This window comes from Opisthocomus hoazin, chromosome Z (assembly GCF_030867145.1).
Source record: "Opisthocomus hoazin isolate bOpiHoa1 chromosome Z, bOpiHoa1.hap1, whole genome shotgun sequence".
In the NCBI taxonomy this organism is placed as follows: domain Eukaryota; kingdom Metazoa; phylum Chordata; class Aves; order Opisthocomiformes; family Opisthocomidae; genus Opisthocomus; species Opisthocomus hoazin.
This window is the reverse complement of record NC_134454.1, coordinates 18,218,202-18,240,627: the sequence shown is the minus strand read 5'-3', so window position 1 is coordinate 18,240,627 and position 22,426 is coordinate 18,218,202. Positions and strand designations below refer to the sequence as shown.

The 22,426-nt window shown below is 37.9% G+C and overlaps 1 protein-coding gene across 2 annotated transcripts in view; it reads right to left on the bottom strand.

Moving 5' to 3' along the window:
• The window catches only part of CEP120 (centrosomal protein 120), an 82,137-nt gene that overhangs the window by 10,849 nt on the left and 48,862 nt on the right, over positions 1–22,426 (bottom strand). For both annotated transcript variants that reach the window (XM_075411295.1, XM_075411296.1), the window contains exons 7-19: positions 18,959–19,174; positions 18,489–18,693; positions 17,209–17,319; positions 15,852–16,029; positions 13,320–13,469; positions 12,283–12,465; positions 9,909–10,005; positions 9,667–9,819; positions 8,899–8,988; positions 8,314–8,406; positions 6,535–6,696; positions 3,861–3,983; positions 2,304–2,402 (exon numbers count right to left, since the gene is read on the bottom strand). In XM_075411295.1, coding sequence (XP_075267410.1) covers positions 2,304–2,402; positions 3,861–3,983; positions 6,535–6,696; positions 8,314–8,406; positions 8,899–8,988; positions 9,667–9,819; positions 9,909–10,005; positions 12,283–12,465; positions 13,320–13,469; positions 15,852–16,029; positions 17,209–17,319; positions 18,489–18,693; positions 18,959–19,174 — 1,860 coding nt within the window. The remainder of the gene's footprint in view (positions 1–2,303; positions 2,403–3,860; positions 3,984–6,534; positions 6,697–8,313; positions 8,407–8,898; positions 8,989–9,666; positions 9,820–9,908; positions 10,006–12,282; positions 12,466–13,319; positions 13,470–15,851; positions 16,030–17,208; positions 17,320–18,488; positions 18,694–18,958; positions 19,175–22,426) is intronic.

Here is a 22,426-nt window from a genome sequence, read left to right as displayed (position 1 = left end):
TAAGCATTATGTATATGTACTTCAGATCTTTTTTGGTTACCACTGGCACTGTGTTTAGTATTCACATCCTGGACATGGAGAAGTTTAGAGCATTTTCTATTAACAGTCCCATATTTTCTAAGTTATGTACTGCATATCCCATATTCTGCAAAATATAAAGCCATCACAGATGTGTGTTAAGAACTAGTTCCAAAGTAAAAGGAAATTTTTTAATTAAGGAAACATTGACTTTTATGGTTGCAAATCAGAAGAGCATTTTACTAAATGCTTAGCCTGTAGATTATGGTTCTTTAATTCACAAATTGACTGTACTAGGTCACCTCTGAGTAATGGAAATCTCTGTTTAAACATTTTTTTGGCAATGGGCACAAAGCATTAGATCTCATTTCCAAGACTCACCAGCTGGGTTTTGTCATTAACATTTATTAACAATCTAAGATACGGCTTTCAGCGTCTAATCCTCACTACACAAATGTTTTGTATAGTTCTCTAGAGAGCTTTGGTGTGACAAATTACTGGCACAGATTACAGCCCTGTGGCTATTCACCAGAGGCAATGCAAAATTAACATGGTACTAATCCAATTTAAACAAGAAATTGGTCAAGCTATGCACAATTGCACAAATCATCTGAACCAAAGCAAATCTAGAATTCCTGAAGCAACAGTTTCCAAATTTATATTTAAAACACAGTAAATGTTTTTTGATCAGCTCTGCTTCAACTTTTATTTGGCTCTTTTAAGTCACTTTAATTCTTTATCAATAGACTAAGTATAAGATGAAGCACAGGAGTATAAAAACCACAAGAAATAACTTTGAAAGGGTTTGTTCTGCAGTAGAAAAGTTTTAGGTAGTGTAATTCACTGTACATGCCAACTTACTTCATGGTTCAGACTTTCAGCAAGAGAGTCAGCTGAAACCATCTACATATGTTACTAAATTCATATTGTCAGGTCTACAGTGATGACATTTATAATGAAAGCTTGACAGTGATACACACTAGTGTTAATCTGGCAAAGCAAGAACCTTCTCTTCTTCTACAAGAATTTTTTAAATATGGCAGTAAGAAAAAATAACCTGGACATTTCATGGCTCCTGAAGAAATCTTAATTAGAGAGATAAGATTTATACTCTTCCTTGTATCATCATCAAGCATAGATGTTTCAGAAATTGGAGATGAGAATTCATGACTATCATTAGACAAAAAAGGATCAATCTGAAGACAGCAAATAAAGATGAGTTTTTAATTACGAATAGTGGTTATACACATTCACTCTTTTCAAAGAGAAGTGCAGATTAAAAAAGGCAATTATCAGTTAGGAGAGGGCAAGCTAGCTTCTTACTCTCCAAAAACTGAATACTCTAGCAGTAGGAATGAAGCAGGAACTATAATTCTTAAAAAAACATAACACTTTTCCTCAAACAGGAAGTAGGTGTGAACACAGGTAGCACAAATTTACTAGTAAACTTGAATTCTGAAGCTTTATGTCTCTGTCAAGGTTTGTTCAGCAACAAGGATTAATGATTTACTCATTTGTTTGTCAAAGCCAATGGAAATGCTTGCCATTCTTAAGTACGCTGTTTAGCTAATGTTTATGGTAATTCATGAAAGACAGGTGATGACAAATAACACAGAGGCACATGGATTCAGTGAGGATGAAGCTGCTACTTCTGCATATTTCAACAAAGTATTTTCAAGTCACATGTGTATGACTATATATATCCACTCATACACAAGAGCTCTGTTAAAACACAGCAGTAAAAAAGCATGCCACATTAGTATGACATTATGATTTCCAAATGCAGGAGAAAAGTTTCACTTCTGTTTAAATTTTGTGCAAGTTTACTCTATTTCACAGCATTCAGCAAACCTTAAATCATTATTTATAAAAGCTAAGATTTATTTCTCATCTTTACCCTTCATTCATTTCATAATTAAAATATAGAACAGTGAGGACTATCACTAACCAAGATGGTTGGGATACGAACAAAACATTTTCTCTTGAAGTGCTGACTGAGCACTATCAGGAATTAGATTAATAAAACTTATCTGTTTTGAATCATGCCTGCTTTCAGCTATGCCAACCTTCTTTGCAGACCTGAGCCTTCATCTTTCCTGAATTCAATGCCAAAGTCAAATCAGTTTTGCTGTTCTCATTTTTATAAAAAGCGCAGCTCAGAGCTTTAATTTTGCAAAGACCAACACCAATAAAATGAAAAACCACAGTAGTTAACAGTAATTGTAACTAGGTTCCAACACTACACTAACGTGTTTGTCTCATATGACAAAGGAAAATCTGCATACCTGTTTTAATCTGGCAAGTTCTTTCAAAGCCCTTGTCCACTGCTGTTTGTAGTGGAGCTTTGACTTGGTAGCTGACTCTAACTTTCTTTCAAGTTCAACCTAAAGCAATTAAAATCATATCAGCTGAAGCAATAACAGCAGTAACAATCACTGAAAGATGTATATATACAAAAGGTCTGGTTTAAGAAAAGTGTTTATGTAGTGTAACATACAACATCATCTAAAGCTGTTATATAATTTAACATAAATATTATGGCACATGAACATTTTCTTGTTTAAAATATAGCCTTATTTTTATTGGATAGCTGTCTATACAAAAAGGAAAAGATTAGTTTTTAGCACTAAATTTGCTGACGTAACCTTTAAATTTAAGATTCACAAATTAGCAGCCCTCTCCCCTTTTTCTTTTCCGAAGAAAGATTATAAGTACTAACTTCACAGAAACACTGATGGATAAATCTTGTCTTAAAAGGTATGTAGATTTTTTTTCTCTCCTGTAGCTGATAGAAGATACATATTACACACTTTTCTCTGAAATAGACATCTGTTCAAACCATTCTTTAAAATCCAGGTATCTAGTGTGAATCTCTGATCTTACTAAGCAATATGTTTTAAAAATGTCACACAAAAAAATTCATTGCATTCTGTGCAAAAAGATTCAGTACTAAAAGGCAAATGAAAACAATTATGAAGCACACAGAACACAGTAACCTGAAAAATGACGCTTTCCTAATTAACAACTCTGAGGCAGTGCTATTTTCATTTACAGACAAAAATTATTTATCATTAAATTTGTGAAGATCTTACAGCACTGATTTTTTTTTTAATCTAACAAAAATAGGAAATCTAAAAATATTTAAGCTAAGACTTTAAAAAGACTATAGAGACAGAAACATTTTGAATAATTTGCTTGCATTGTTAGAAGTTATTGAAGCATACATTAACATGCAGACTGGCCATATAACTGTGAGTGCATTTTGTGCCAAGAAGCCTGGTCCAATTTTTTTCAGCTCATTTGGTCAAAAATTTTACTCGAATCTCAGTAATTCTAAGCATGAAATGTCCATATTGGTGGTTTTAATTAAGCAAAATATGCTCTATTGAAGGCATGTATGGCTTCTAAGAAATCAATTTATGACAATGATTCCATTCCACTGACAAGTAACACAACCTCTTTTCAGAAATACTTAATAAAAAAAACAGTGCACACAGTGGAATCCCAGTCTAAACTCATCCTCACAAGAAAAATCTTCATCTTTATTTAGTCTTAACAACAGAATGCTCAGAGTCCCCAGCAGAAATCATGATGGTAGCAATTTAAATATACCAGTCAAGTTTTCTCCTGCCTTAGCTTCTAACACTACTGCTTCTTCTAGAGAAATATGGCCACTGTTGGCCTTATTTGTGTCTGACAATTTAAAGTCTGAAGAAATAGTTGAAAGAAGTAAAATAAAATGTACAAATTAACCAGTTTATCATGCAAGATTATTCCACATCTCCCTTATTAGTGAACAGACCACTGTGAGGTTTTTTTAAGACTAGAAAAATCCAAGATACCTTTTCTAAAGTCAGAAGATTTATTTCTGATTGCAGCTGGATTTCTGGTTTGCTACTTTGCTGTTCTTTGTATTGCTGGAACTCCTTCTCCAAAATTTTATGCTTATTTTCTGCTTCATAAAGCTACATTAAAGATACCAAGATACAATGCAAGTTAGCAGAAAAATCCGTTCACATACAAAGAATTAGGTTATAGAACTTAAATTACTCCTTAGTCCCTGGAACAAACATATTACTGTCAATTATCTGATAGAACACAGACACTGAAAGCTACACATTCATAACTAATGATTTCTTGATGATGGCATACAGCAATGTTTTAATAGGAAGAATTTTAAAGAGGATCTTTGCTCAGTACTGGAACGAAAAACAAGTCTGTCCTCATATATGGAGGATCAAGATTTATAAACATTGCTGTTCACATTTCTAAAACGACAGGCAGAAGAAACACAGAAAACAAAACTATTTAGATTTACACATATGTTTTAAAGAAAGCCAGCACTGTTATCTACTATATGAAGTTTTATTACTTACTCAATTTCGCCAGCGTAACTTGTTTAAGAATGTCTGGACAAGGAAACAACTAATACTTGGTACAGCCAAATCATGATTTAGAAGAAAGGCTGAAGTAGAAAGACTTAATGCTATGTACCTCTGCCCGCACTGTGTACTTTCACAGTTTCATGGAGACTTTATAAAAACAGAGCTTTGCTTCTCATCTTAAAATGGCTAATTTGAAAAACATTGCCAATGCACAATTAGTTTGCTACAAAGAAACTAAGCAAGTCAAATGTTTAACAGCTTTTTTCATTATACCATATTAAAAATATTAAGAACTTTTTATAAGACTTTTGCTGAGAGTAGCTTACGTTCTTCTTCTGTTGAATATTATTCAACTACAAATAGCTTAATGTGATGAAGAATGGAACTGATGCATTCCATCACAGAATATGATCCCAAATGCTGCACTTGTCTTTATGTCCAACTAGTTAGCGCCAGTATTTCCATGAATTCTATCCAACTCTTTAGAATACTTGGTGAAAATGCTTCAGATAATTCATTTATGTTTCAAAACCTACAACTTTTGTCTATCAGTACATCAAAATTGTAATTCTTTAGATCTCCTAATTGGGTCGCTTCTGTTTTTCTTCCAAAACTTCACTTTTTGCATCTATTATTTTTACAGAATCAATGTAAGAAAGCAAAGATGCTTCCTAAGGAATCATACAAAAATGTAGTTCACTGTTGTTACTTTTCACATAACTGCAATAGCCAACTTTGACAAAAGACGCTATTATTCACCACCTATCCATGTTTACTGATTTCTTTTCAAAGCAGACATACAGATGTGATGCTGTTGACAAAGACAGTAACAAATTTCTTCAGCTATGAAAAATGCCAGCTCTTCCTAGAGCTTCTACAATAACATTTGATTTCTTTTTCGTTCAAAAACACTTCCAAAAACTGAATTTCTCATGCGACCTCAGGTTGCGGACTGTTAGGGAACTGCACACGCCATACAAATAAAGCACAACTTCCTTATTCAGGAAGCAGAGTGTTCTTCAAGGTGGATGCACGTTCTTCAGTTCTGGACTGATAGAGCATTGGTAGCTGCCAACAACACAACAATGATGCAGAAGTGATCCGCTTATCACTTTGAAGTGGATAGCATTCTGTAGTTTGAAACTGCACATCTCAGTTTAATGATTGTTCAGCAAAACAGCCAAGATAAGCATCTTCTAGATTAGCAGCATTTTTTGTGTAAACTATATTTCAAAAGTTCACTGTATTGACGTTAACTTACGTTGACATGAAAGAAGTAGGTTAATACCAGTGTTCAATATTAAACTGAAAAAACCACAAAAACCCAGCACAACTCTTCCTAACACAGATGTATGCCTTTGGCTGATACGGTTCTTCAGATGGTCAAAGCTATTGTGGGATTATCACAGTCACGTATCAGACATGAAAAGCACCAAAGCAAGTAATCCATCTACATAAACTAAGTACTTTGAAAAACACTTCAGCATTACTAAGACTTAATCTGCTTGACAACAGATTAAGTGTCTAATGTTGTAATTGCTCAAAAAAGCTAATACTAACTCAAAATTTTACAGGATGCTTTACCAGTCAAGAAAAATAGCTAGACTAGTCTTGTCATAAGTTCAAAAGCTAGCTTACAGGACAAAAGAATGCGGTCTAAATTTTCTCAGTTTAATTAAATTACTACTTTCAGAACAGAAGATCACAATATCAATATAATTCCCCCTCCCATCCCCATAAGTACAACAGAAATACTCTCTTGCAACGGAAGAATAAAACAAGCTGCGTAGTCAAGCTACCTAGACATTTTGCTAGATATTAACTACTAACAAATTATTAAATTACTGGAATGTATACTGCTGTTCAGGTTCTACATGTAATAGATGCTTATAATCGCAGTTTCATCTTCAATGTCAAAAAACCCATAACCGTGCACTGCAAACTTACTACTAGTGAATAGGGCTGACAGAGGTGGATCCCAGAATGTAACTCACCTAACAACAGAGATAAAATATTTATTGCAAAGTTGGCAGAATGCGCTTGCCTCAAAACAACTGTTAACGTGGTATACTTATTTTAGCAAATGCTTACTTCAGTAAATGGTTGAGACAGAAAATTTAAGTGTACTTACCTGCTGCTGTAAGCGCAGCTTGTCTTCATCCAGCTGTTTGATTTTTGACCTTTCTAGCTCAACCTGGTGTGCACATTCTTCTCTGGCGCGCCGCACAGAATCCTGTAGCTCCTGCAGGTTTCGTTCATGTTCTGCTTGCAACTCTTTCTGTACTCTTTGAAGCTTAGAAGTGAGACATATTTATATTAATCCATATGTGCAAGATTTTTATTTTAAGAGTCTTTCTTACAACTGCTACTACTACTCATGACAAAAAAAATTGCTGTTCATTTTAGAAATGAAACAGTAAGAATTCCACTGTTATCTATGTTTGCTAAATACTCTTTTATTGGCTTTCAGTTTGTCTAATGGCCTGCAATTTATATTTGTAGCCCAAATACACTATTCTTGCTTGACTATTGTAAAAAATGGAGCTCTATTGCACTTTCTACACATGATCGCTAAAGACAAATTTTATATCCATCTTCCTAGTACCAACTAAAAAGCTAAATATACCCCTTCACTGCAGAAACAGTGGAGTCACAGCTACAGCCAAGATGCCTTTAGATCAGTAAGACTGCAGTGTTCAAACTGAGCATATTGAGAGAACTTCTTATTGAGTTGAACGGGAAAACAGTCCTTGACATGTTTGAACTTTCCAGAAAGATGTTACTGGCCCAGGTAACTGCTAGCCAAATAGAAACCTCTCCAAACAACGCATTTCTCAAACTGTGTAATTGCTAAATGAACCCTACATCATTTTGTCTAGACACTTTTGGAAACCACTGATCTTTATTACCCCTAAACCCTCAGGTCAGAATCTCACTAAATTTAGAGCAAATTTTGAAACAAATAAGTATCAGATTCGGAATAAATACTTTTACTCAAATTGAAAAAAAATCGGCCAAACCTCATCGCCAGATTGTTTGTATAGATGTTAAAGTCAGACACTATTTACAGCACAAAGTCCATCTTGAGGAGTATAGAGTCTGTGTCCAGAACATGACGCAGGCTCAACCAGCCAGTCCCTGTGCTTGGAGCTTTCTTAACCTTGCCCACAAGCACAGGAAGGATCGGTATGATAAAAAGATTAACCTGAGCTACAGGACAAGAGAGAGAGTTTTTTGGACTGCTAAATCACCACAGCAGTTTACAATTATGAGTCTGTTCTGAAGTACAAAACTAGGCAGTTTATTTTCTTTCTTTCTCTTTTCATATAACTAGCTTCCCTGAGGACTTGCACCCCATTTCTTTCTTCATCTTGGTGGTACTCCATGAGATCTAGAAACAGCGATAACTACTGGTTTCTCCCCCATCTCCTTTAGCCCTGTCACTACAAAAAAATTATGACTTAAGAACTCTATCAAATTGCTGGATGACAAAACCTGGACAATTGCCATTTCTCCAAGCTCTCTTTGTCACTTTCTCCTACTTCAATGGTCAATCTAGCAATTACTGTTTCAAGTAAGGCACACTTGTACAATGTTCACCTGACAGTACTAAACTTAAAATTGAGATATGCTAATGTTTTATAAATGTCTCCACTATTTCTGTTAAGAATAAAAAATTTAAAGTTCTACAATGCTAGCAACCCATTTAAAGGCCATTAAATTTCCATTTCAGTAAAAAAGTGGTTTTAACATAAGATGGCTTAAATTATTAGGGCTCCCCTACATTTCAGTATGAATGTGGTTATTTCAGTTCTTATATGCAGGTCACAACTGTCTCTGTACGAAAACTCAAACTTTATAGAAAGAGCTCATGCAATTGTACCATTTAAAACGACCAAACACTTTTTACCTCTGATTCAGCACTAAAAAGCTGTCGTTCTCGCTTATCCAGATCTCTTAGGGTTTTCTGAAGTTTTTCTTCCAAAACAGTATATTCTGCTACCTAAAAGAACAAAAAGGCCTTTTCTTTCTTGCGATAAAAATAATGTTTGAGGTAGGTGAAGAATTTACTCTTGCTATGATATAAAATCATGACAACTTTTTTTTTTAAATTTACATATAAAATAAGTCTCCAGGTCTCAATGAAGAAACCATGATGGAGAGCCTTTCTCTCTAATGCAATAAAGGCTAACAGGTTACTATGCACAGTTGGGTTGTAGAAGTGCTTTTTGACCATACAAGTGAAAGGCAATTAAAGTTAAAAAGACCCAAAAGAAAGATAGTTAACCTAAAGGAATTCTAGCAAGTATTCTATGACTAAGAGCTACTTTTAATTTTCTGCACTGTTGTAGACTAGATACATGCATACTAGCAGGTGTGAAGACTAATCATAGACCCTTTGCTCCTTGTGATAGTTATGAAATAACTTGTCTAATTTTCTAGCGATATGAGATTTATAATGAGACTTTCAGCAAGTATAAGAATATTTTCTTACCTTTTTCTTCACTAATGCTTCTCTTTCTCTATCTCTTTTCTTCCATTCTTCTGCAAGTGCTTGCATATGGGCCACTTCCTTCTTTTTAAGCTTTTCAAAGCAAAAAAGGAACAAAAACCCCATAACAGAAAACCAAGTCAAAATTGCTGGAAGTGCAATTTTAATGGAGAGAGTACTAATGCTAGTACTAAGCCTTGAAGCAAAAGAATTCAAAAAACTAAGTTTAGTATATTGACTTCTATAACTAAAGGTACCATTCAGATATGGGTAAGAAATCTCTTCCACCGAGTACAAAATGCAAAGTAAGCCCAAGTTTGAGAAAAATATCCTAACAAACAGACACTAGATTCTCAGTATCCTTTAAAGGGAAGTATGCAACTCTAAGAACACCTAGAATGACTTCAAGAGTAGACGCACAGCAATGGATTTTGACTGAGAATAAAGAAAGGTAGTGTTATATTTAACACCAGTAATTTGACTCTTGAGTATCTACTGTACGTCATAAGCAGTTAGGGGAAGTTGTGAAAGGGGTATTCTGTATTCCACTACCTAGCATCTACTTCAGTCACTTAACAGAAAAGAATTAACCTTCTTAAGAGTATGGAAGATGTGTACATCTGAAGTTTTTAGTATTCTATATGAGCAAAATTTATTTCTTATTACAGTGGCAAAGTTTAAGAAAAATGCAGTTAATATTTCTCTCGCCAATTCTGCTAAAGCTTTTCTGGCAGTCATGCAGTTCAGGAAAAAAACAGAAAGAGTAAAAACCTGATTTTCAAAAATGTCCTCTTGCATTTCCTTCCACATTTCTAACTCCAGTGCTGCTTTGTATTCAAGAGTTTCTCTAGGTTCTGGATGGTTTTCTGGGGCACAGTGAGGCTGAGTGTGAGGGACATGCCGCTGTTGACCAGCACCTACACACTGATACAATAACAGTAGATTTTTAACTGGAAACCCATCTTTTCAAGGAAGTGTTCAAGGAAAGAGGGTAAGATTTATATAAAATTTACTTGAGAAGAATCTGACACCAGAACTTCTTGCATTTTCACAAGCCCGTAGTCTTCCAAAGTGATAGCATATGAAAGTTCTGCTATTCTGTTGCCTGACCTATAAACAGCATTAGAATGTCATTTGAAGGAAAACGGTCTTAAAAATACAGAAAGTGAACTGTAAGGCAAGATAGAAAACAGTAGAAGTGCTAAAATGTTCTGTGTAGGCTCAGAGACTCTAAATAGTTGCCTATGTGAGAGCCCAAACATGTTCTCCCATGTATATCGTTTTAACTAAGGGACTGGTTAATATCTCTACAGTAAGCTTTCTGTCTTTAACAGATAACATGTCAGTGGGAACCTATGTAACTAACAGCCTACTATAATCAACACATCCCTCTAACAAGAGAATTATTCAAAATTACACCTTCAGTCTTAAATCTTTCTAACAAATAACCCACTGAATATGGGTATTGCTGCTGATGTCATTCTACGACACTCAATCTATGATACTCAATTTCATTAGTCTTGCTTTTTTAAATGTTAGCAGTAACTTTCTAGTTATTCACAGTATAACGAGTCACTTAGCATATCATGTGTGGTAAGCCATCCTCGGATTACTAACAAAATACTTCTGGAAGCTTCAGCACAGAGAACTGACAACTTTAAATCCACCTATAGGTTAAGTATCTGTCTGCTTTTGTACAGGAAAAAAATGTCTACATAACAAACATTTTAATAAACTAATTTGAAATTGGTTGCAGTTTCTGCTTAAGTAGAACAGTCTACTCATCTCTGGCTGTCTCATAGACAAAATGTAGCAGACAACGGTAGTTATCTGCACAGAAAGATATTCAGACAAGGAATACGCACAAATCATGTAACTGAAAGTTATCACTAGTCTAATGAGAAAGTACTCTGCCGTGCAGACCTTACTTGGTCAGAAACAAAACTATCATTTCAGTTATAACTACTCAATGATGCAAAGGCAATTACATAACCACTTGAAGCCTGGAAGCTGTAGAATGAAGTATCAAGCAATTTGCAACAAAAGACTGAAGAAATTAACCCTAGCTTTAGCTTTCACAGAAATTCTTCTCCAGCAAATATAAAAAGACAACGCTAATTTTTAAAGGTGCCATCTTCTACACAGTTATTTGCCAGGGAAGAAAACCCCAGATATTTGTACTTCACATAAGTTAACATACATTACTACATTAAACGCTTACAACTTTCTGTCAGTCACTGATTAAAAAATAAAACAAGATTCAAGGTAGTGGATCTCAGAAATCTGACTCAAGTCAGTTTAAGGTATCAGTGTAAAAAGAACGTTATACTAACAAGAGCAAAACTAAAAAGGTATCAGCAGAGCAAAATGCAGAGAGACCCAATAACATTTTGAGAATGCCATCTAGTGGCTATTAAGTTCAGTGCAAAACCAGGATTCATTTTAACAAACTTATTATCAGTGAAAGGGTGAACCTTGATGTACAGTGAGGTCATAAAGTAGCTCTCTACAGAATCAGGCCATGCTGGCTTTCACATAAGTTTAAACAAAGTCAGAGATCAATTTTCTGTCAATGCGAGAGGAGGGAGGATATCGATCTTTGTGTCAGTAAGCTTCCTGTGTCTCAAATATAGCAGAGTAGAGGTTTAAAACCAACCTCAGTCGAAATAGCATTTATATTAATTTCTATAGGCATAACCAAGATCGATTATCACACAGAAAAAGATGAGGGTCTAGACATTGATTGCTAGCACAGTTCATATCTGCAACAAGGACGCAGGACAGAAGTGACTGTAAATTCAGTTTCTTCAAATACATAAAAAAGAATGTCACTCCTCTACGCAACTGAACATTTATGTTCATACAGAGTATGAACTAATAACACTTCTCCTTCTGATGTACACAAGCTCAAACACCTGCTACTATCACAGGCTAAATCCTGAAACAGGAAATCTCTCCATTCTACGGATATATCTGTCCTCCTAATTTTCACTGAAGTCAATTGCACCTAAAAGCATACTACGGACAAAGTCCGAATTATTTTCTGGAACATCAGCAGATTTTTGTGATTGTTAAGTAACTTAAAGTGCCTCAATAACATTTTTCCAATTATTTATTTCCTTAATCTGTCTGTGAAGCTCACCCAAGATCTTGATTTTATAAAGGTTTATTACGATGACTCTGGTAGTGATAGAAGGTAGCATAATATGCCTGTGGCAATTTAACTTTTAATCTCTTGGTTGCCTGTTCCTACCCCTGTACTACAGTACTCTGCAGCCTGTTGACCTATTCAAAAAAGCAGACAGGAAGAGCTTGCCCTTTTTCAGGGAAATACTAAAACAGTTCTTCAAAACTTGCTACAAAGTAATTTTTTTTAAACAGTTTTACCCTTGTGCTGCTGTGACACTGACTGTTTCGTTGCAAGTCTGACGCCAGCATTGTTCACCTTTACCACCCAAGAACCGGGTTTTTTCCGAAGCAAAAACATTTGAAAGCTGAAGTCTCGCCACCCCTAGAAGTAAGTCTTTAGCTGTTTTATCCTTGTGCCACAATTCAACCAGCAGAGGTAATCTGAAACAAAGAAGTGATTTTAGTGTTAGGCATAAACACAAAAGAGGAAGCATTCCTATTCATTTGGGAGAAGGACCTCTTGTTCTAAAACTAACTTCCCGAATCCGTGACGGTCACAACTGTCAAACAGATGGGTTTACTGCCTCTCACAGAGGAATGAGACTGACTTCGTAAGCTCTCCATCACTTACTTTGGTCAGATTATCATTCCTTTTTTCAATTCTTAAAAAGCACAATGATGTAGCAAAAGCGACTGACGGAGTAAACTTAACAGACCTAGATCATCTATAAACACGTATAAATAAATTTCAGCCGCTGCCACTCACAGCATACATCTCCACCTCTTCTTTCAAAACACCACTATTTTGATGCTTATCTATTCCACATCTCAAATCAGTTATCGAAAGCTGGTGGGACTACTGGGAAAATTGTGCCACAGCCCTCACTGTACTCAGCTTCCTAGGCACCTGCTGTATTTTCATAGATATTGGATAATCACTACGTATTAAAAAGAAAAATAAAAAACGTACATACATTACTTGAAGTCATGTTTTGTTAAAACTATGCTACCAACTTATAATTTAACAACTTACAGCAACAGCACTTGTTTCTGTAAGCAGTGATCCCTGCATAAGGACTCAAGAGATAAAAGCAAGAATTTCAGAGTCCCTGTCTTTAAATGTAAGTAACAGAGAAACTACAGGAGTAGTGTATTAAATATTCATTGCCATTAGCACTTGGATTCTTTACTAAATTCTTAAAATGATGATCTTGAGTTAAATTTGAACTTGTGACTGCATTAACAATGAAAGCTAGAAAAAACATAACTAAGATAAAAAGAATGCAAGTTGTCACCTAAAGAATGTATCTTGAAGCTGATGAGGTACAGTTGCAAAGTCAAATGCGCAGTAGGACTGTGGAAGAAAGACTTCCATGTTCTTTCTGACTTCTACAGGTGGGCTTGTCATAATAGGTGCAGCACTACCGAAAAATGGATACGAGTACCTAATAAAAGCAATAACAAAAATAATTAAATAATAATTACATAGATACTTTTTTCTTATATCTTCTGCAACAAGGAAACCAGTTCGGACATCTTTTACTGAAGCATGAATTGTACTTAAATTAGCAAAATTTGCACAAATATATCCAACAATAGAACTTAGCTCTCAGATATTCATGTGTTTTCATTTACTTCAGCACTGATCCAGTTTCATTTACATTTGCTGTTATTTTGACAAAGAAGCTTTAATAACCTTATGCGTACAACCATACAAATTGATATTTTATTAAAATTCTGCAATTATATAAAATAAGCAGATAAATAGAAGAAAGGATTTTTATATTCAGATGTAGATTGCTACTTGAGAACAGTTATAACTACATCTAAGACTGGCCTAACACAATAATTGATAACTAAGCTTGCATATACGCAGTATCAGAACCATTGAAAATTTCAGTCCTATTTTAAGAATTTAGTTTTTAATTCCCACAGTTTAATTCACTGAAAGGAAAGGCAAATAATTTTACCAGTGCCATTTTCAATGTGGCCTGAAACCATTGGCACAATACAGTGTATGATAAGCTACAAAGGGGAGGCCAAGAACCTCTTGAACTTCGGTTCGCTCAAACTGATGATGTCAGCTCTCAGCTAAGTTACTAATAAAATAAATACTGCATCAAATGCTGCCAGTTATAAAATTCCATACTTAACTGCTTGTGCAAAACTGTTTAAAGAGCTTGTTTAGACCTGAATGAAGTAATGCTTCCAACATACAGTGAAAAAGCAGTTTTTTACCCTGTAACTTTTCTTAACATTTATGAGTTTGAATCATCTTCGGTTTCCTGCCATATTCATTACTGACTGTAAAAACTGAACTGCATGAAACAGCATACTTGTGGTCAACAACCTACTTGTTGTCAGTGTTCTGAAGAAAACTGAGCGCTGGAATGTTATTTGAAAAAGCTTTTACACAACAAAATTCCATCCATTGTACATTGTTTTCCACATACTATTTTATAATATAGCCTATACAGAAAACTTTAAATGACACAATCTATATTAATCGTGTTTTAAATTATTCCCCCCACCCTCCACCCCACCTTTTCACCCTAACTCAAAGCTTAAACCCCCAAAATTATTAACATGAATAGTCTTCCCAGTGACTAGTTAAAACTGTACTGAACCAAACTCTGTAAGAACAACAAATGCAAAAAACATGCAGATGCACCTCCACCTCCACAGCCACAAACGTTCAACCCTTTCAAACCAAATCAACATTTAAAGATATGCTTCATCACGTGCACCAGAAAAGCCTCATAGGAAACTACAAGGCAAGCTGTAAAAATGCTACGAACCACTGAATTCACATATGCCATCAATAACTACTATTGCACAAGTAGGATTATTTTTTTTTTAAACAACAAAATCATCCCTGTACCTACAAACTCTTGGGTCTAAACTCCAAGGAAAACCTAAAAAAAAACCCCAAGTTGATAAAATCGTTTCTCTCTTCACTGGCAATGTTAAAAGAACCCACCAAACTTCAACCTGCACACAGATATTGTACCTGTACTGTACTTTCAATACCCTTACTTTTCATTGATCCTGCACCTTTTTAGTTCTTATTCCTCCAGCTTAGCATTCACCTCCCAGCTAACATCTGCTTACACTCCACAAGTGTAACTAACTCCACATCAGTAACTAACTCATACAAGGAATTATTCCAAACTGGCACTGGCAGTTTTCTAATTTTGCTTCAGGCACAAAACTCATATATCCAAAACCCTTGTCTTTTTTGTAACTCCACAGATCAATGTAACAAGAGATGCTACTTCTCCCTAAGCTTTACTTCTTGCATGCAAAAAACTATAAAAAACCCCCTGATACTACATCTCAGAATGATAATGCCTTTACTATCCTGCTTCTTCACTTTAACAGTAGAAGGTGCTTCCTTCAGATTTAGCATCACACAAACCAGGTGATCTGTCTCTTACTAAAACACCACAAGGAGTTCTTGGTGGAGACATGGAAAGCTACAGAAACCACTCCTTTGACCAGCTGGAAAGGCAGCCGGAACATAAGGAGATAAGCAACCCTTCTTTGCCTCTAAGGACTTAATGATGATCTGTATTACCTGAGCACAGACACTCAAGGGAGATTTAATACAAATTACAGTGCAGGTAAAGTGTTACATACTATCTTTAACCCTGTAATGCTCAGAAGTTTCGTGATGAACATTCCAAAGTACTATGCTACTGAAAATCAGCTACATAAAAGGCACCACGCAGCATGCTGCCAGCAGTCATTCAGATTATGAAGGCTTTGTATTAAAAACAAAGGTATTGCTATTACCAAGAATAAGGATGAACAAAAACAAATCATACCTTAAAATGCAATTTATTGGAAAACCAACTTCTAGACCACATATACTTCGCAAGTCTATTGAAAAGCAAAAATGGTGAGAGGCTGCTGGAATGACAATTTTCTGCGCTGACACAGGCTCAGAAGAACTAGATGCACCCACAGGGTTGGGCTGAGATGCAGCTACTGGACCATTACCAGCTGAAAACAAAGAAGAGAATTTGTGCGCTTTTTCAATAACAAAATATATTAAGGATAGGTATCACATTTTAAATGTAAGCACTCTATTGCTAAGTTACTGCTTCCAAAGAAAAAACCAATATACTTTGTGTTCTTAAAAGATTCTGTAATATTTTCCCTTTTGAAATTTATCTTCAAAGCTACGTACATTTACCCCACTCAAGAAAAGTTTAGACTACAATCCAAGATATTAAATTCTTCAGAGGGATGCTGAAAGACTTCAGTTTCAACAGTTTACATAATTGTTCCTAGCCAACTTGAGGGCATGCAGAAGAGGTGGGCTTACAAAAAAAAAAAAAAAATCATTTGTAGTAACTTAAGTTTGCTTTGAATTAACTAACCTCCTTAATTTGGGACCGAAAAAGACAGAGTACCAGGTTAAATACAGTGCTCACATAAGGAAGCATCAACTACTGGTCCCAAGCTGAGATTTAACTATTGAAATAAACTGAAATGCTCTAGCTAGGTCTGTAAAGTACATCTGCTTCTGCCCTTTGATCAGAACCCACCTACTGTGACATCCATTTTATAATTTAGGAAGCAGAAGCTACAGCGCTTGCCTGTCCAATTGCATGCAGGCTTCTGAAGTCCTTACACAGGGACCCAATATTGCCTTCAGAGAGTAACAGGTCAAACAAGTTTTACAGACGAGGTCTCCAAACAGTATCCTCCAAAAATTTTTAACATCTTAAAGCAGAGAAAGAGGCAAAGGAACTGTCAGAGAACACTTCAATTGCCTTTTGTAAGTGCTAGTTGTTCTGATCATCTTTCTTCATAATTTTATGAAATATTTCCATTTTTATAATTTTTAAATACATTCATCATTGCTAGCATTGACTTCATTTTTTCCCTGCTTGTTTTTGAATGTTTTATTTATCTTAATAGCAACAATACAAAAAAGAAAAATTCAACATACTTCACCATCAGCTGGTCAGCACAACATAGGAATGAGATAATTTTCAGTCATTAAGGTAAAATGTCGCTACATCGCCTGGTGCAATGAAATGGCAGAATAGAAATTTAAGGCTGTCACAAATAGGAGAATGTAAAATTGCATACAGCCTACTGTTCAAATTCATTTAAGTTGCTACTATATTCAAATTTCATTCAGTGTACTGAAATCAATAAATTTTGCATTACTGGAATTTTGCAGATCTGACAGAGGTGACTTTGCTCTGCTCTGTGATTTGAAAACTGGAACCTCTTCAGTATGCTGTTTGTTCACCTCTTGGCAAGGCTCAGCCACCAGCCCTGAAAGATAAACATGAGATGACATGTTTTATGTCTTGCCGAAACAGAGTTTTAAAATTATTATTGCTATTAATCAAAAAAAAGCACAATCCTGGATTCCTTAACCACAGACTCAAACTAGTTGCAGGGTTCACAATACTACTTGACACTTTCCATATAAAGGACTTAATCCTTGCTTAGATAAGATCAGTTAGGATTAACAGAAAATTTGGCTGAATTAGTAGGCAAATCCTGAGAGCACATTCTACGACACAGTTTTTCCTCTAAGAACTGGGTGTGTTTAGGACGCATCTCGAGAACAGCAATTCTTGTATCATTAGAAAAATAATCATTTGCATAAATCTCTTCATAAAGATGCATGTTCAGTAATGTTTAGCAAACTAACATTGTATCTTCTGAAATTTACCATTATAATACTTCTTCCTTGCACCTCTGGTCCTCTTCAACTTCCCCCCAACCCAGTCTTCAAACCAAAAACAAAACAAGGGGAGTCATAGAAGGCTATGTGGGCTACCAAGTCCCTACAAAAGGATAATGTAAAACCAAACAAACAAAAAATCCAGTTGCTTAGTTTTGTCCATGAATCTGACCAGTATGAATGTTTGTTTTCACAATTTATTATCCACATAGTGAATTCCTTAGAAATCTTAAAAATACCACGTTTTCCCTGTCTTTTTCTTTAATAAATGTGAACATTAGACCATTTCATCACTGAGCAAGTCAGTTTCTTCATGGGTATTGTACTGAACATTCCAACTGTCAAATCCAAGGAATTCCAAACTTTTCTGGTATTATTTTTCAAGCTTATGACCATCCATATCACTTAAAATCTATACACCAAATCCCCAGTCCGACTCCTCCAAGTGTTTTCAACAACCACCACAATCAGGTTACATTTACTCTCCTGCTGTTACTTGTTTTATGTAAACCATAGAATTGTTTGGGTTGGAAGGGACTTTTAAATGTCATCTAGTCCAACCTCCTGCAACAAGCAGTGACATCTTCCACCAGATTAGGTTGCTCTGAGCCCTGTCCAACCTGGCCTTGAATGTTTCCAGGGATGGGGCATCTACCACCTCTGGGCTTGGCTAAAATTTATCACCACAAATGATTAGGACTTGATCCCAGACCACACTTGACAACTGCGGAAAAAATTACATACCACATACCCGTTTTCTTTAGTTTCGTGCCTTTATCAGACTTAAGACTTTCCACTTCACTTTCTGTTGCTTCGTCTTCTGTTGAAGAGTGGTCAGCCTGAGATGGGACATTCTGGGATCTCTGTTGCTGGCCCTCTGTTTTTCCACTAACAGGTGAAAGAGCTTTCTCCTGTGGCTGTTTAGGTTCAGTTGCAGCATTTAAGGGAATCAAAGGCTGAACGAAGTGATATAGTTTTCTTATTGATCATGGCTTGCACTGAAAAATTCTGTCTACAACATTTCTATAGTTTGAGATTATTTTTTCTGACATAGAAAAATGAACCAATTAAAGGATTATTCCTATAAAGCAACTTATTTCAGATTTTCTTTTTAAACACTTAACTGTCAAATATGACTTAGAAATACCAATTTTTTCTTTAACATGAAACTGTGCAACAGTGTCTGAACCAACAATGAGTAAGCTATACCTGGGCACTCACCCTCTCCCTTTGCAGAATTACAGATACCCCAACAGTAGGAGCCATATCCAAAGGCAGCTGTGGCAGTTTCTGTTTAGCTCTGTTTGGTGGAACAAGGACAAAAGCTCCTTCTATTGCCACAGGGTGCTGATCGATCTCCACACTTCCTTTCCTCAGTAGTCCAGACAGGGGTATTTCAGTGCTTCCAAGAGACTGGTCCCCACAGCAAAGATGGATCTGTATACACGCAAAAGTGCTAGAAAGTAACTGGCATGCACACTTCCGTTTCAACTGTCTGGTCACCCTCTAATAAAGGTAGCATAAATATAACAACAAAATTAAAAAGATCATCCGTAGTCTAGTCCCTGTTCACTGAGAACAAGCCTATGGCTTCTAAACACAGCACAGATTCTTACCCTTAATGCATAAGCACATAAAATGCATAACTGTAAAGAAGAAAAAGTGTTATTTGAAAGCTGAGCCTTTGTGCATATATTTAGACATCGCTTAAACAGCAAGGATCTTTGGAATTAAGGAACTGTGTTCTTAATTGCTAGTAAGAATCCTTATTCTTTTTTCAAAACTTGACTCTTTCTTCCGCAGCTTAGCATTCATACACCTAAGTAAACGATAGATCTCAAAAAACCACCACACTCTAAGGTAATCTATTTTCCCGAGTGAAACTTGTATACCAATGTTCTGGTTCGGCTGCAGCCGGCAACAAAAGCACCACGTGGCCGCCCCTCCCCCCGCCGGGGTGCAGAGGAGAATGGAAAGAAACAGGCAGAAACTGGTGGGTCGGGATAAGGGCAGTTTAACAGAACAGCAAACAGAGGGAACAGGAACAACAACGATACAGAAAAGGCGAATACACAACACAAACCGCAGAACAGAGCTCGCAGAACAGAACCGTTCTCCCGGACCGGACTGCACCGCCGCTGAGCCCTCCCGCGCCACGAGTGAGTTCCCGCCGCGCCGCCCCCACCCCCCGCCGGAACCCAGCATGACGGCACATGGTATGGAATACCGGGCTTTGTTTGGCCAGGTTGGGGTTGGGTCAGCCCGCCCGGCTGTGCCCCTTCCTGGATTCTGGTGAAAATTAACCCTGTCCTGGCCAAACCCAGGACATTATCCACCCCTTATTCCATACCATCTACGTCATGCCCAGGTCCCCCACTGTCCAGTTGATCACCACCACTTCTCCTGTCTCCAGATATCATTCCCTTAGTCTATGGATCATCACTCTAAAGTGTCCACTGAGTTCATTTAATCCATGACTTCGGGCTCCATCTGTCGTAATGGTCTTCCGTGGCAGGAGAGGTGATGTGTGGTGATGGGCGGTCACTTGCTGCATCCGGAGCTCACAGCTGATGTATCGGGTGCGGCCCGTGCCCACAGTCTGCAGGTTGGAGACGCCGATCTCGATGAAGTTGCTGGGTGCCAGTTGTTGAAAACCAGGTCCAGTCCCATCATCGCTGTGCTCTGCTAGGTTTTCATCAAAAAGTCCATCCTTCTTTAATTTGGACGATTCTTACTATGTTACTACTGGTATAACGTATAACAATTATAACAGTGATAACAGAGAGTGACAGGGTTATTTAACAATTAACTGTATACAATTTATTTATAGACTGTTCTTCCCCAAAATCAAATCCCCATGAGGTACACATCGGACTTCCCCATCCTTCCGCATTATCCACCAGGTACACCCTGGTCCTTGAGCAAAAGCAATCCCGCGGACGGGCTTGCCTTTGCCCGAGGCAGGATTAACCCAAACCGTCTTCCCTAACATATTCCGCATGTGCACTACAGGGACTTTATCCCCTTCTACGGGGAGCTGAGGTTTTGACTGAGCAGGACCAGCTCGGTTGGTGGACCCTCTGGTGTTAACTAAACCAGGTGGCCTTTGCTAAATGGGTATCCCAATTTTTGAAAGTCCCACCCCGCATTGCTCTCAAAGTGGTTTTTAGCAGCCCATTGTATCGCTCGATCTTTCCAGAGGCTGGTGCATGGTAGGGCATGTGATACACCCACTCGATACCGTGTTCTTTGGCCCAGGTGTCTATGAGGCTGTTGAGAAAGTGAGTCCCGTTGTCCGACTCAATTCTTTCGAGAGTGCCATGTTGCAACAGGACTTGTTTTTCCAGGCCCAGGATGGTATTCTGGGCGGTGGCATGGGGCACAGGGTAGGTTTCCAGCCATCCAGTGGTGGCCTCCACCATTGTGAGCACATAGCGCTTGCCTTGGCAGGTTTGTGGCAGTGTGATGTAGTCAACCTGCCAAGCCTCCCCATATTTATATTTTAGCCATTGTCCTCCACACCACTGAGGCTTTACCCGCTTGGCTTGCTTGATTGCAGCGCATGTTTCACATTCATGGATAACCTGTGCGATGGTGTCCATGGTCAAGTCCACCCCGCGGTCACGAGCCCATCTGTATGTCGCGTCTCTTCCTTGGTGGCCCGAGGTGTCATGAGCCCACCGAGCTATAAACGGTTCACCCTTATGTTGCCAGTCCAGATCCACCTGAGCCAGTTCAATCTTAGCAGCCTGATCCACCTGGTGGTTGTTTTGATGTTCTTCAGTGGCCCGACTCTTAGGGACGTGGGCGTCCACGTGACAGACTTTTACAACCAACTGCTCTAGCCGGGCAGCAATATCTTGCCACAATGGGGCAGCCCAGATAGGTTTGCCTCTGCGCTGCCAGCTGTTCTTCTTCCATTGCTGCAGCCACCCCCACAAGGCGTTGGCCACCATCCAAGAATCGGTGTAAAGGTAGAGCACTGGCCACTTCTCTCGACTGGCAATCTCTAAAGCCAGCTGGATGGCTTTCACCTCTGCAAACTGGCTGGACTCACCTTCTCCCTCGGCAGTTTCCGCGACTGGTCGTGTAGGGCTCCATACAGCAGCCTTCCACCTCCGCTGCTTCCCCACAATGCGACAGGACCCATCCGTGAACAGGGCATACTGTTTCTTATCTTCTGGCAGCTGGTTATACAGTGGGGCCTCTTCAGCACGCGTCACCTCCTCCTCTGGCGATGCTCCAAAATCTTTGCCTTCTGGCCAGTCCATGATTACCTCCAGAACTCCTGGGCGACTGGGGTTTCCCATTCGGGCGCGCTGGGTGATCAGCGCGACCCACTTGCTCCACGTAGCATCGGTGGCATGATGTGTAGAGGGGACCCTCTCTTTGAACATCCAGCCCAGGACCGGCAATCGTGGTGCCAGGAGGAGCTGTGCTTCAGTGCCAACCACTTCTGAAGCAGCTCGAACGCCTTCATATGCTGCCAGAATCTCTTTTTCAGTGGGAGTATAGCGGGCCTCGGATCCTTTGTATCCCCGGCTCCAAAACCCCAGGGGTCAACCTCGAGTCTCCCCTGGTGCTTTCTGCCAGAGACACCAGGTTGGGCCATTCTCCCCGGCTGCGGTGTACAGCACGTTTTTAACATCTTGCCCGGTCCAGACTGGACCAAGGGCTACGGCACGAACT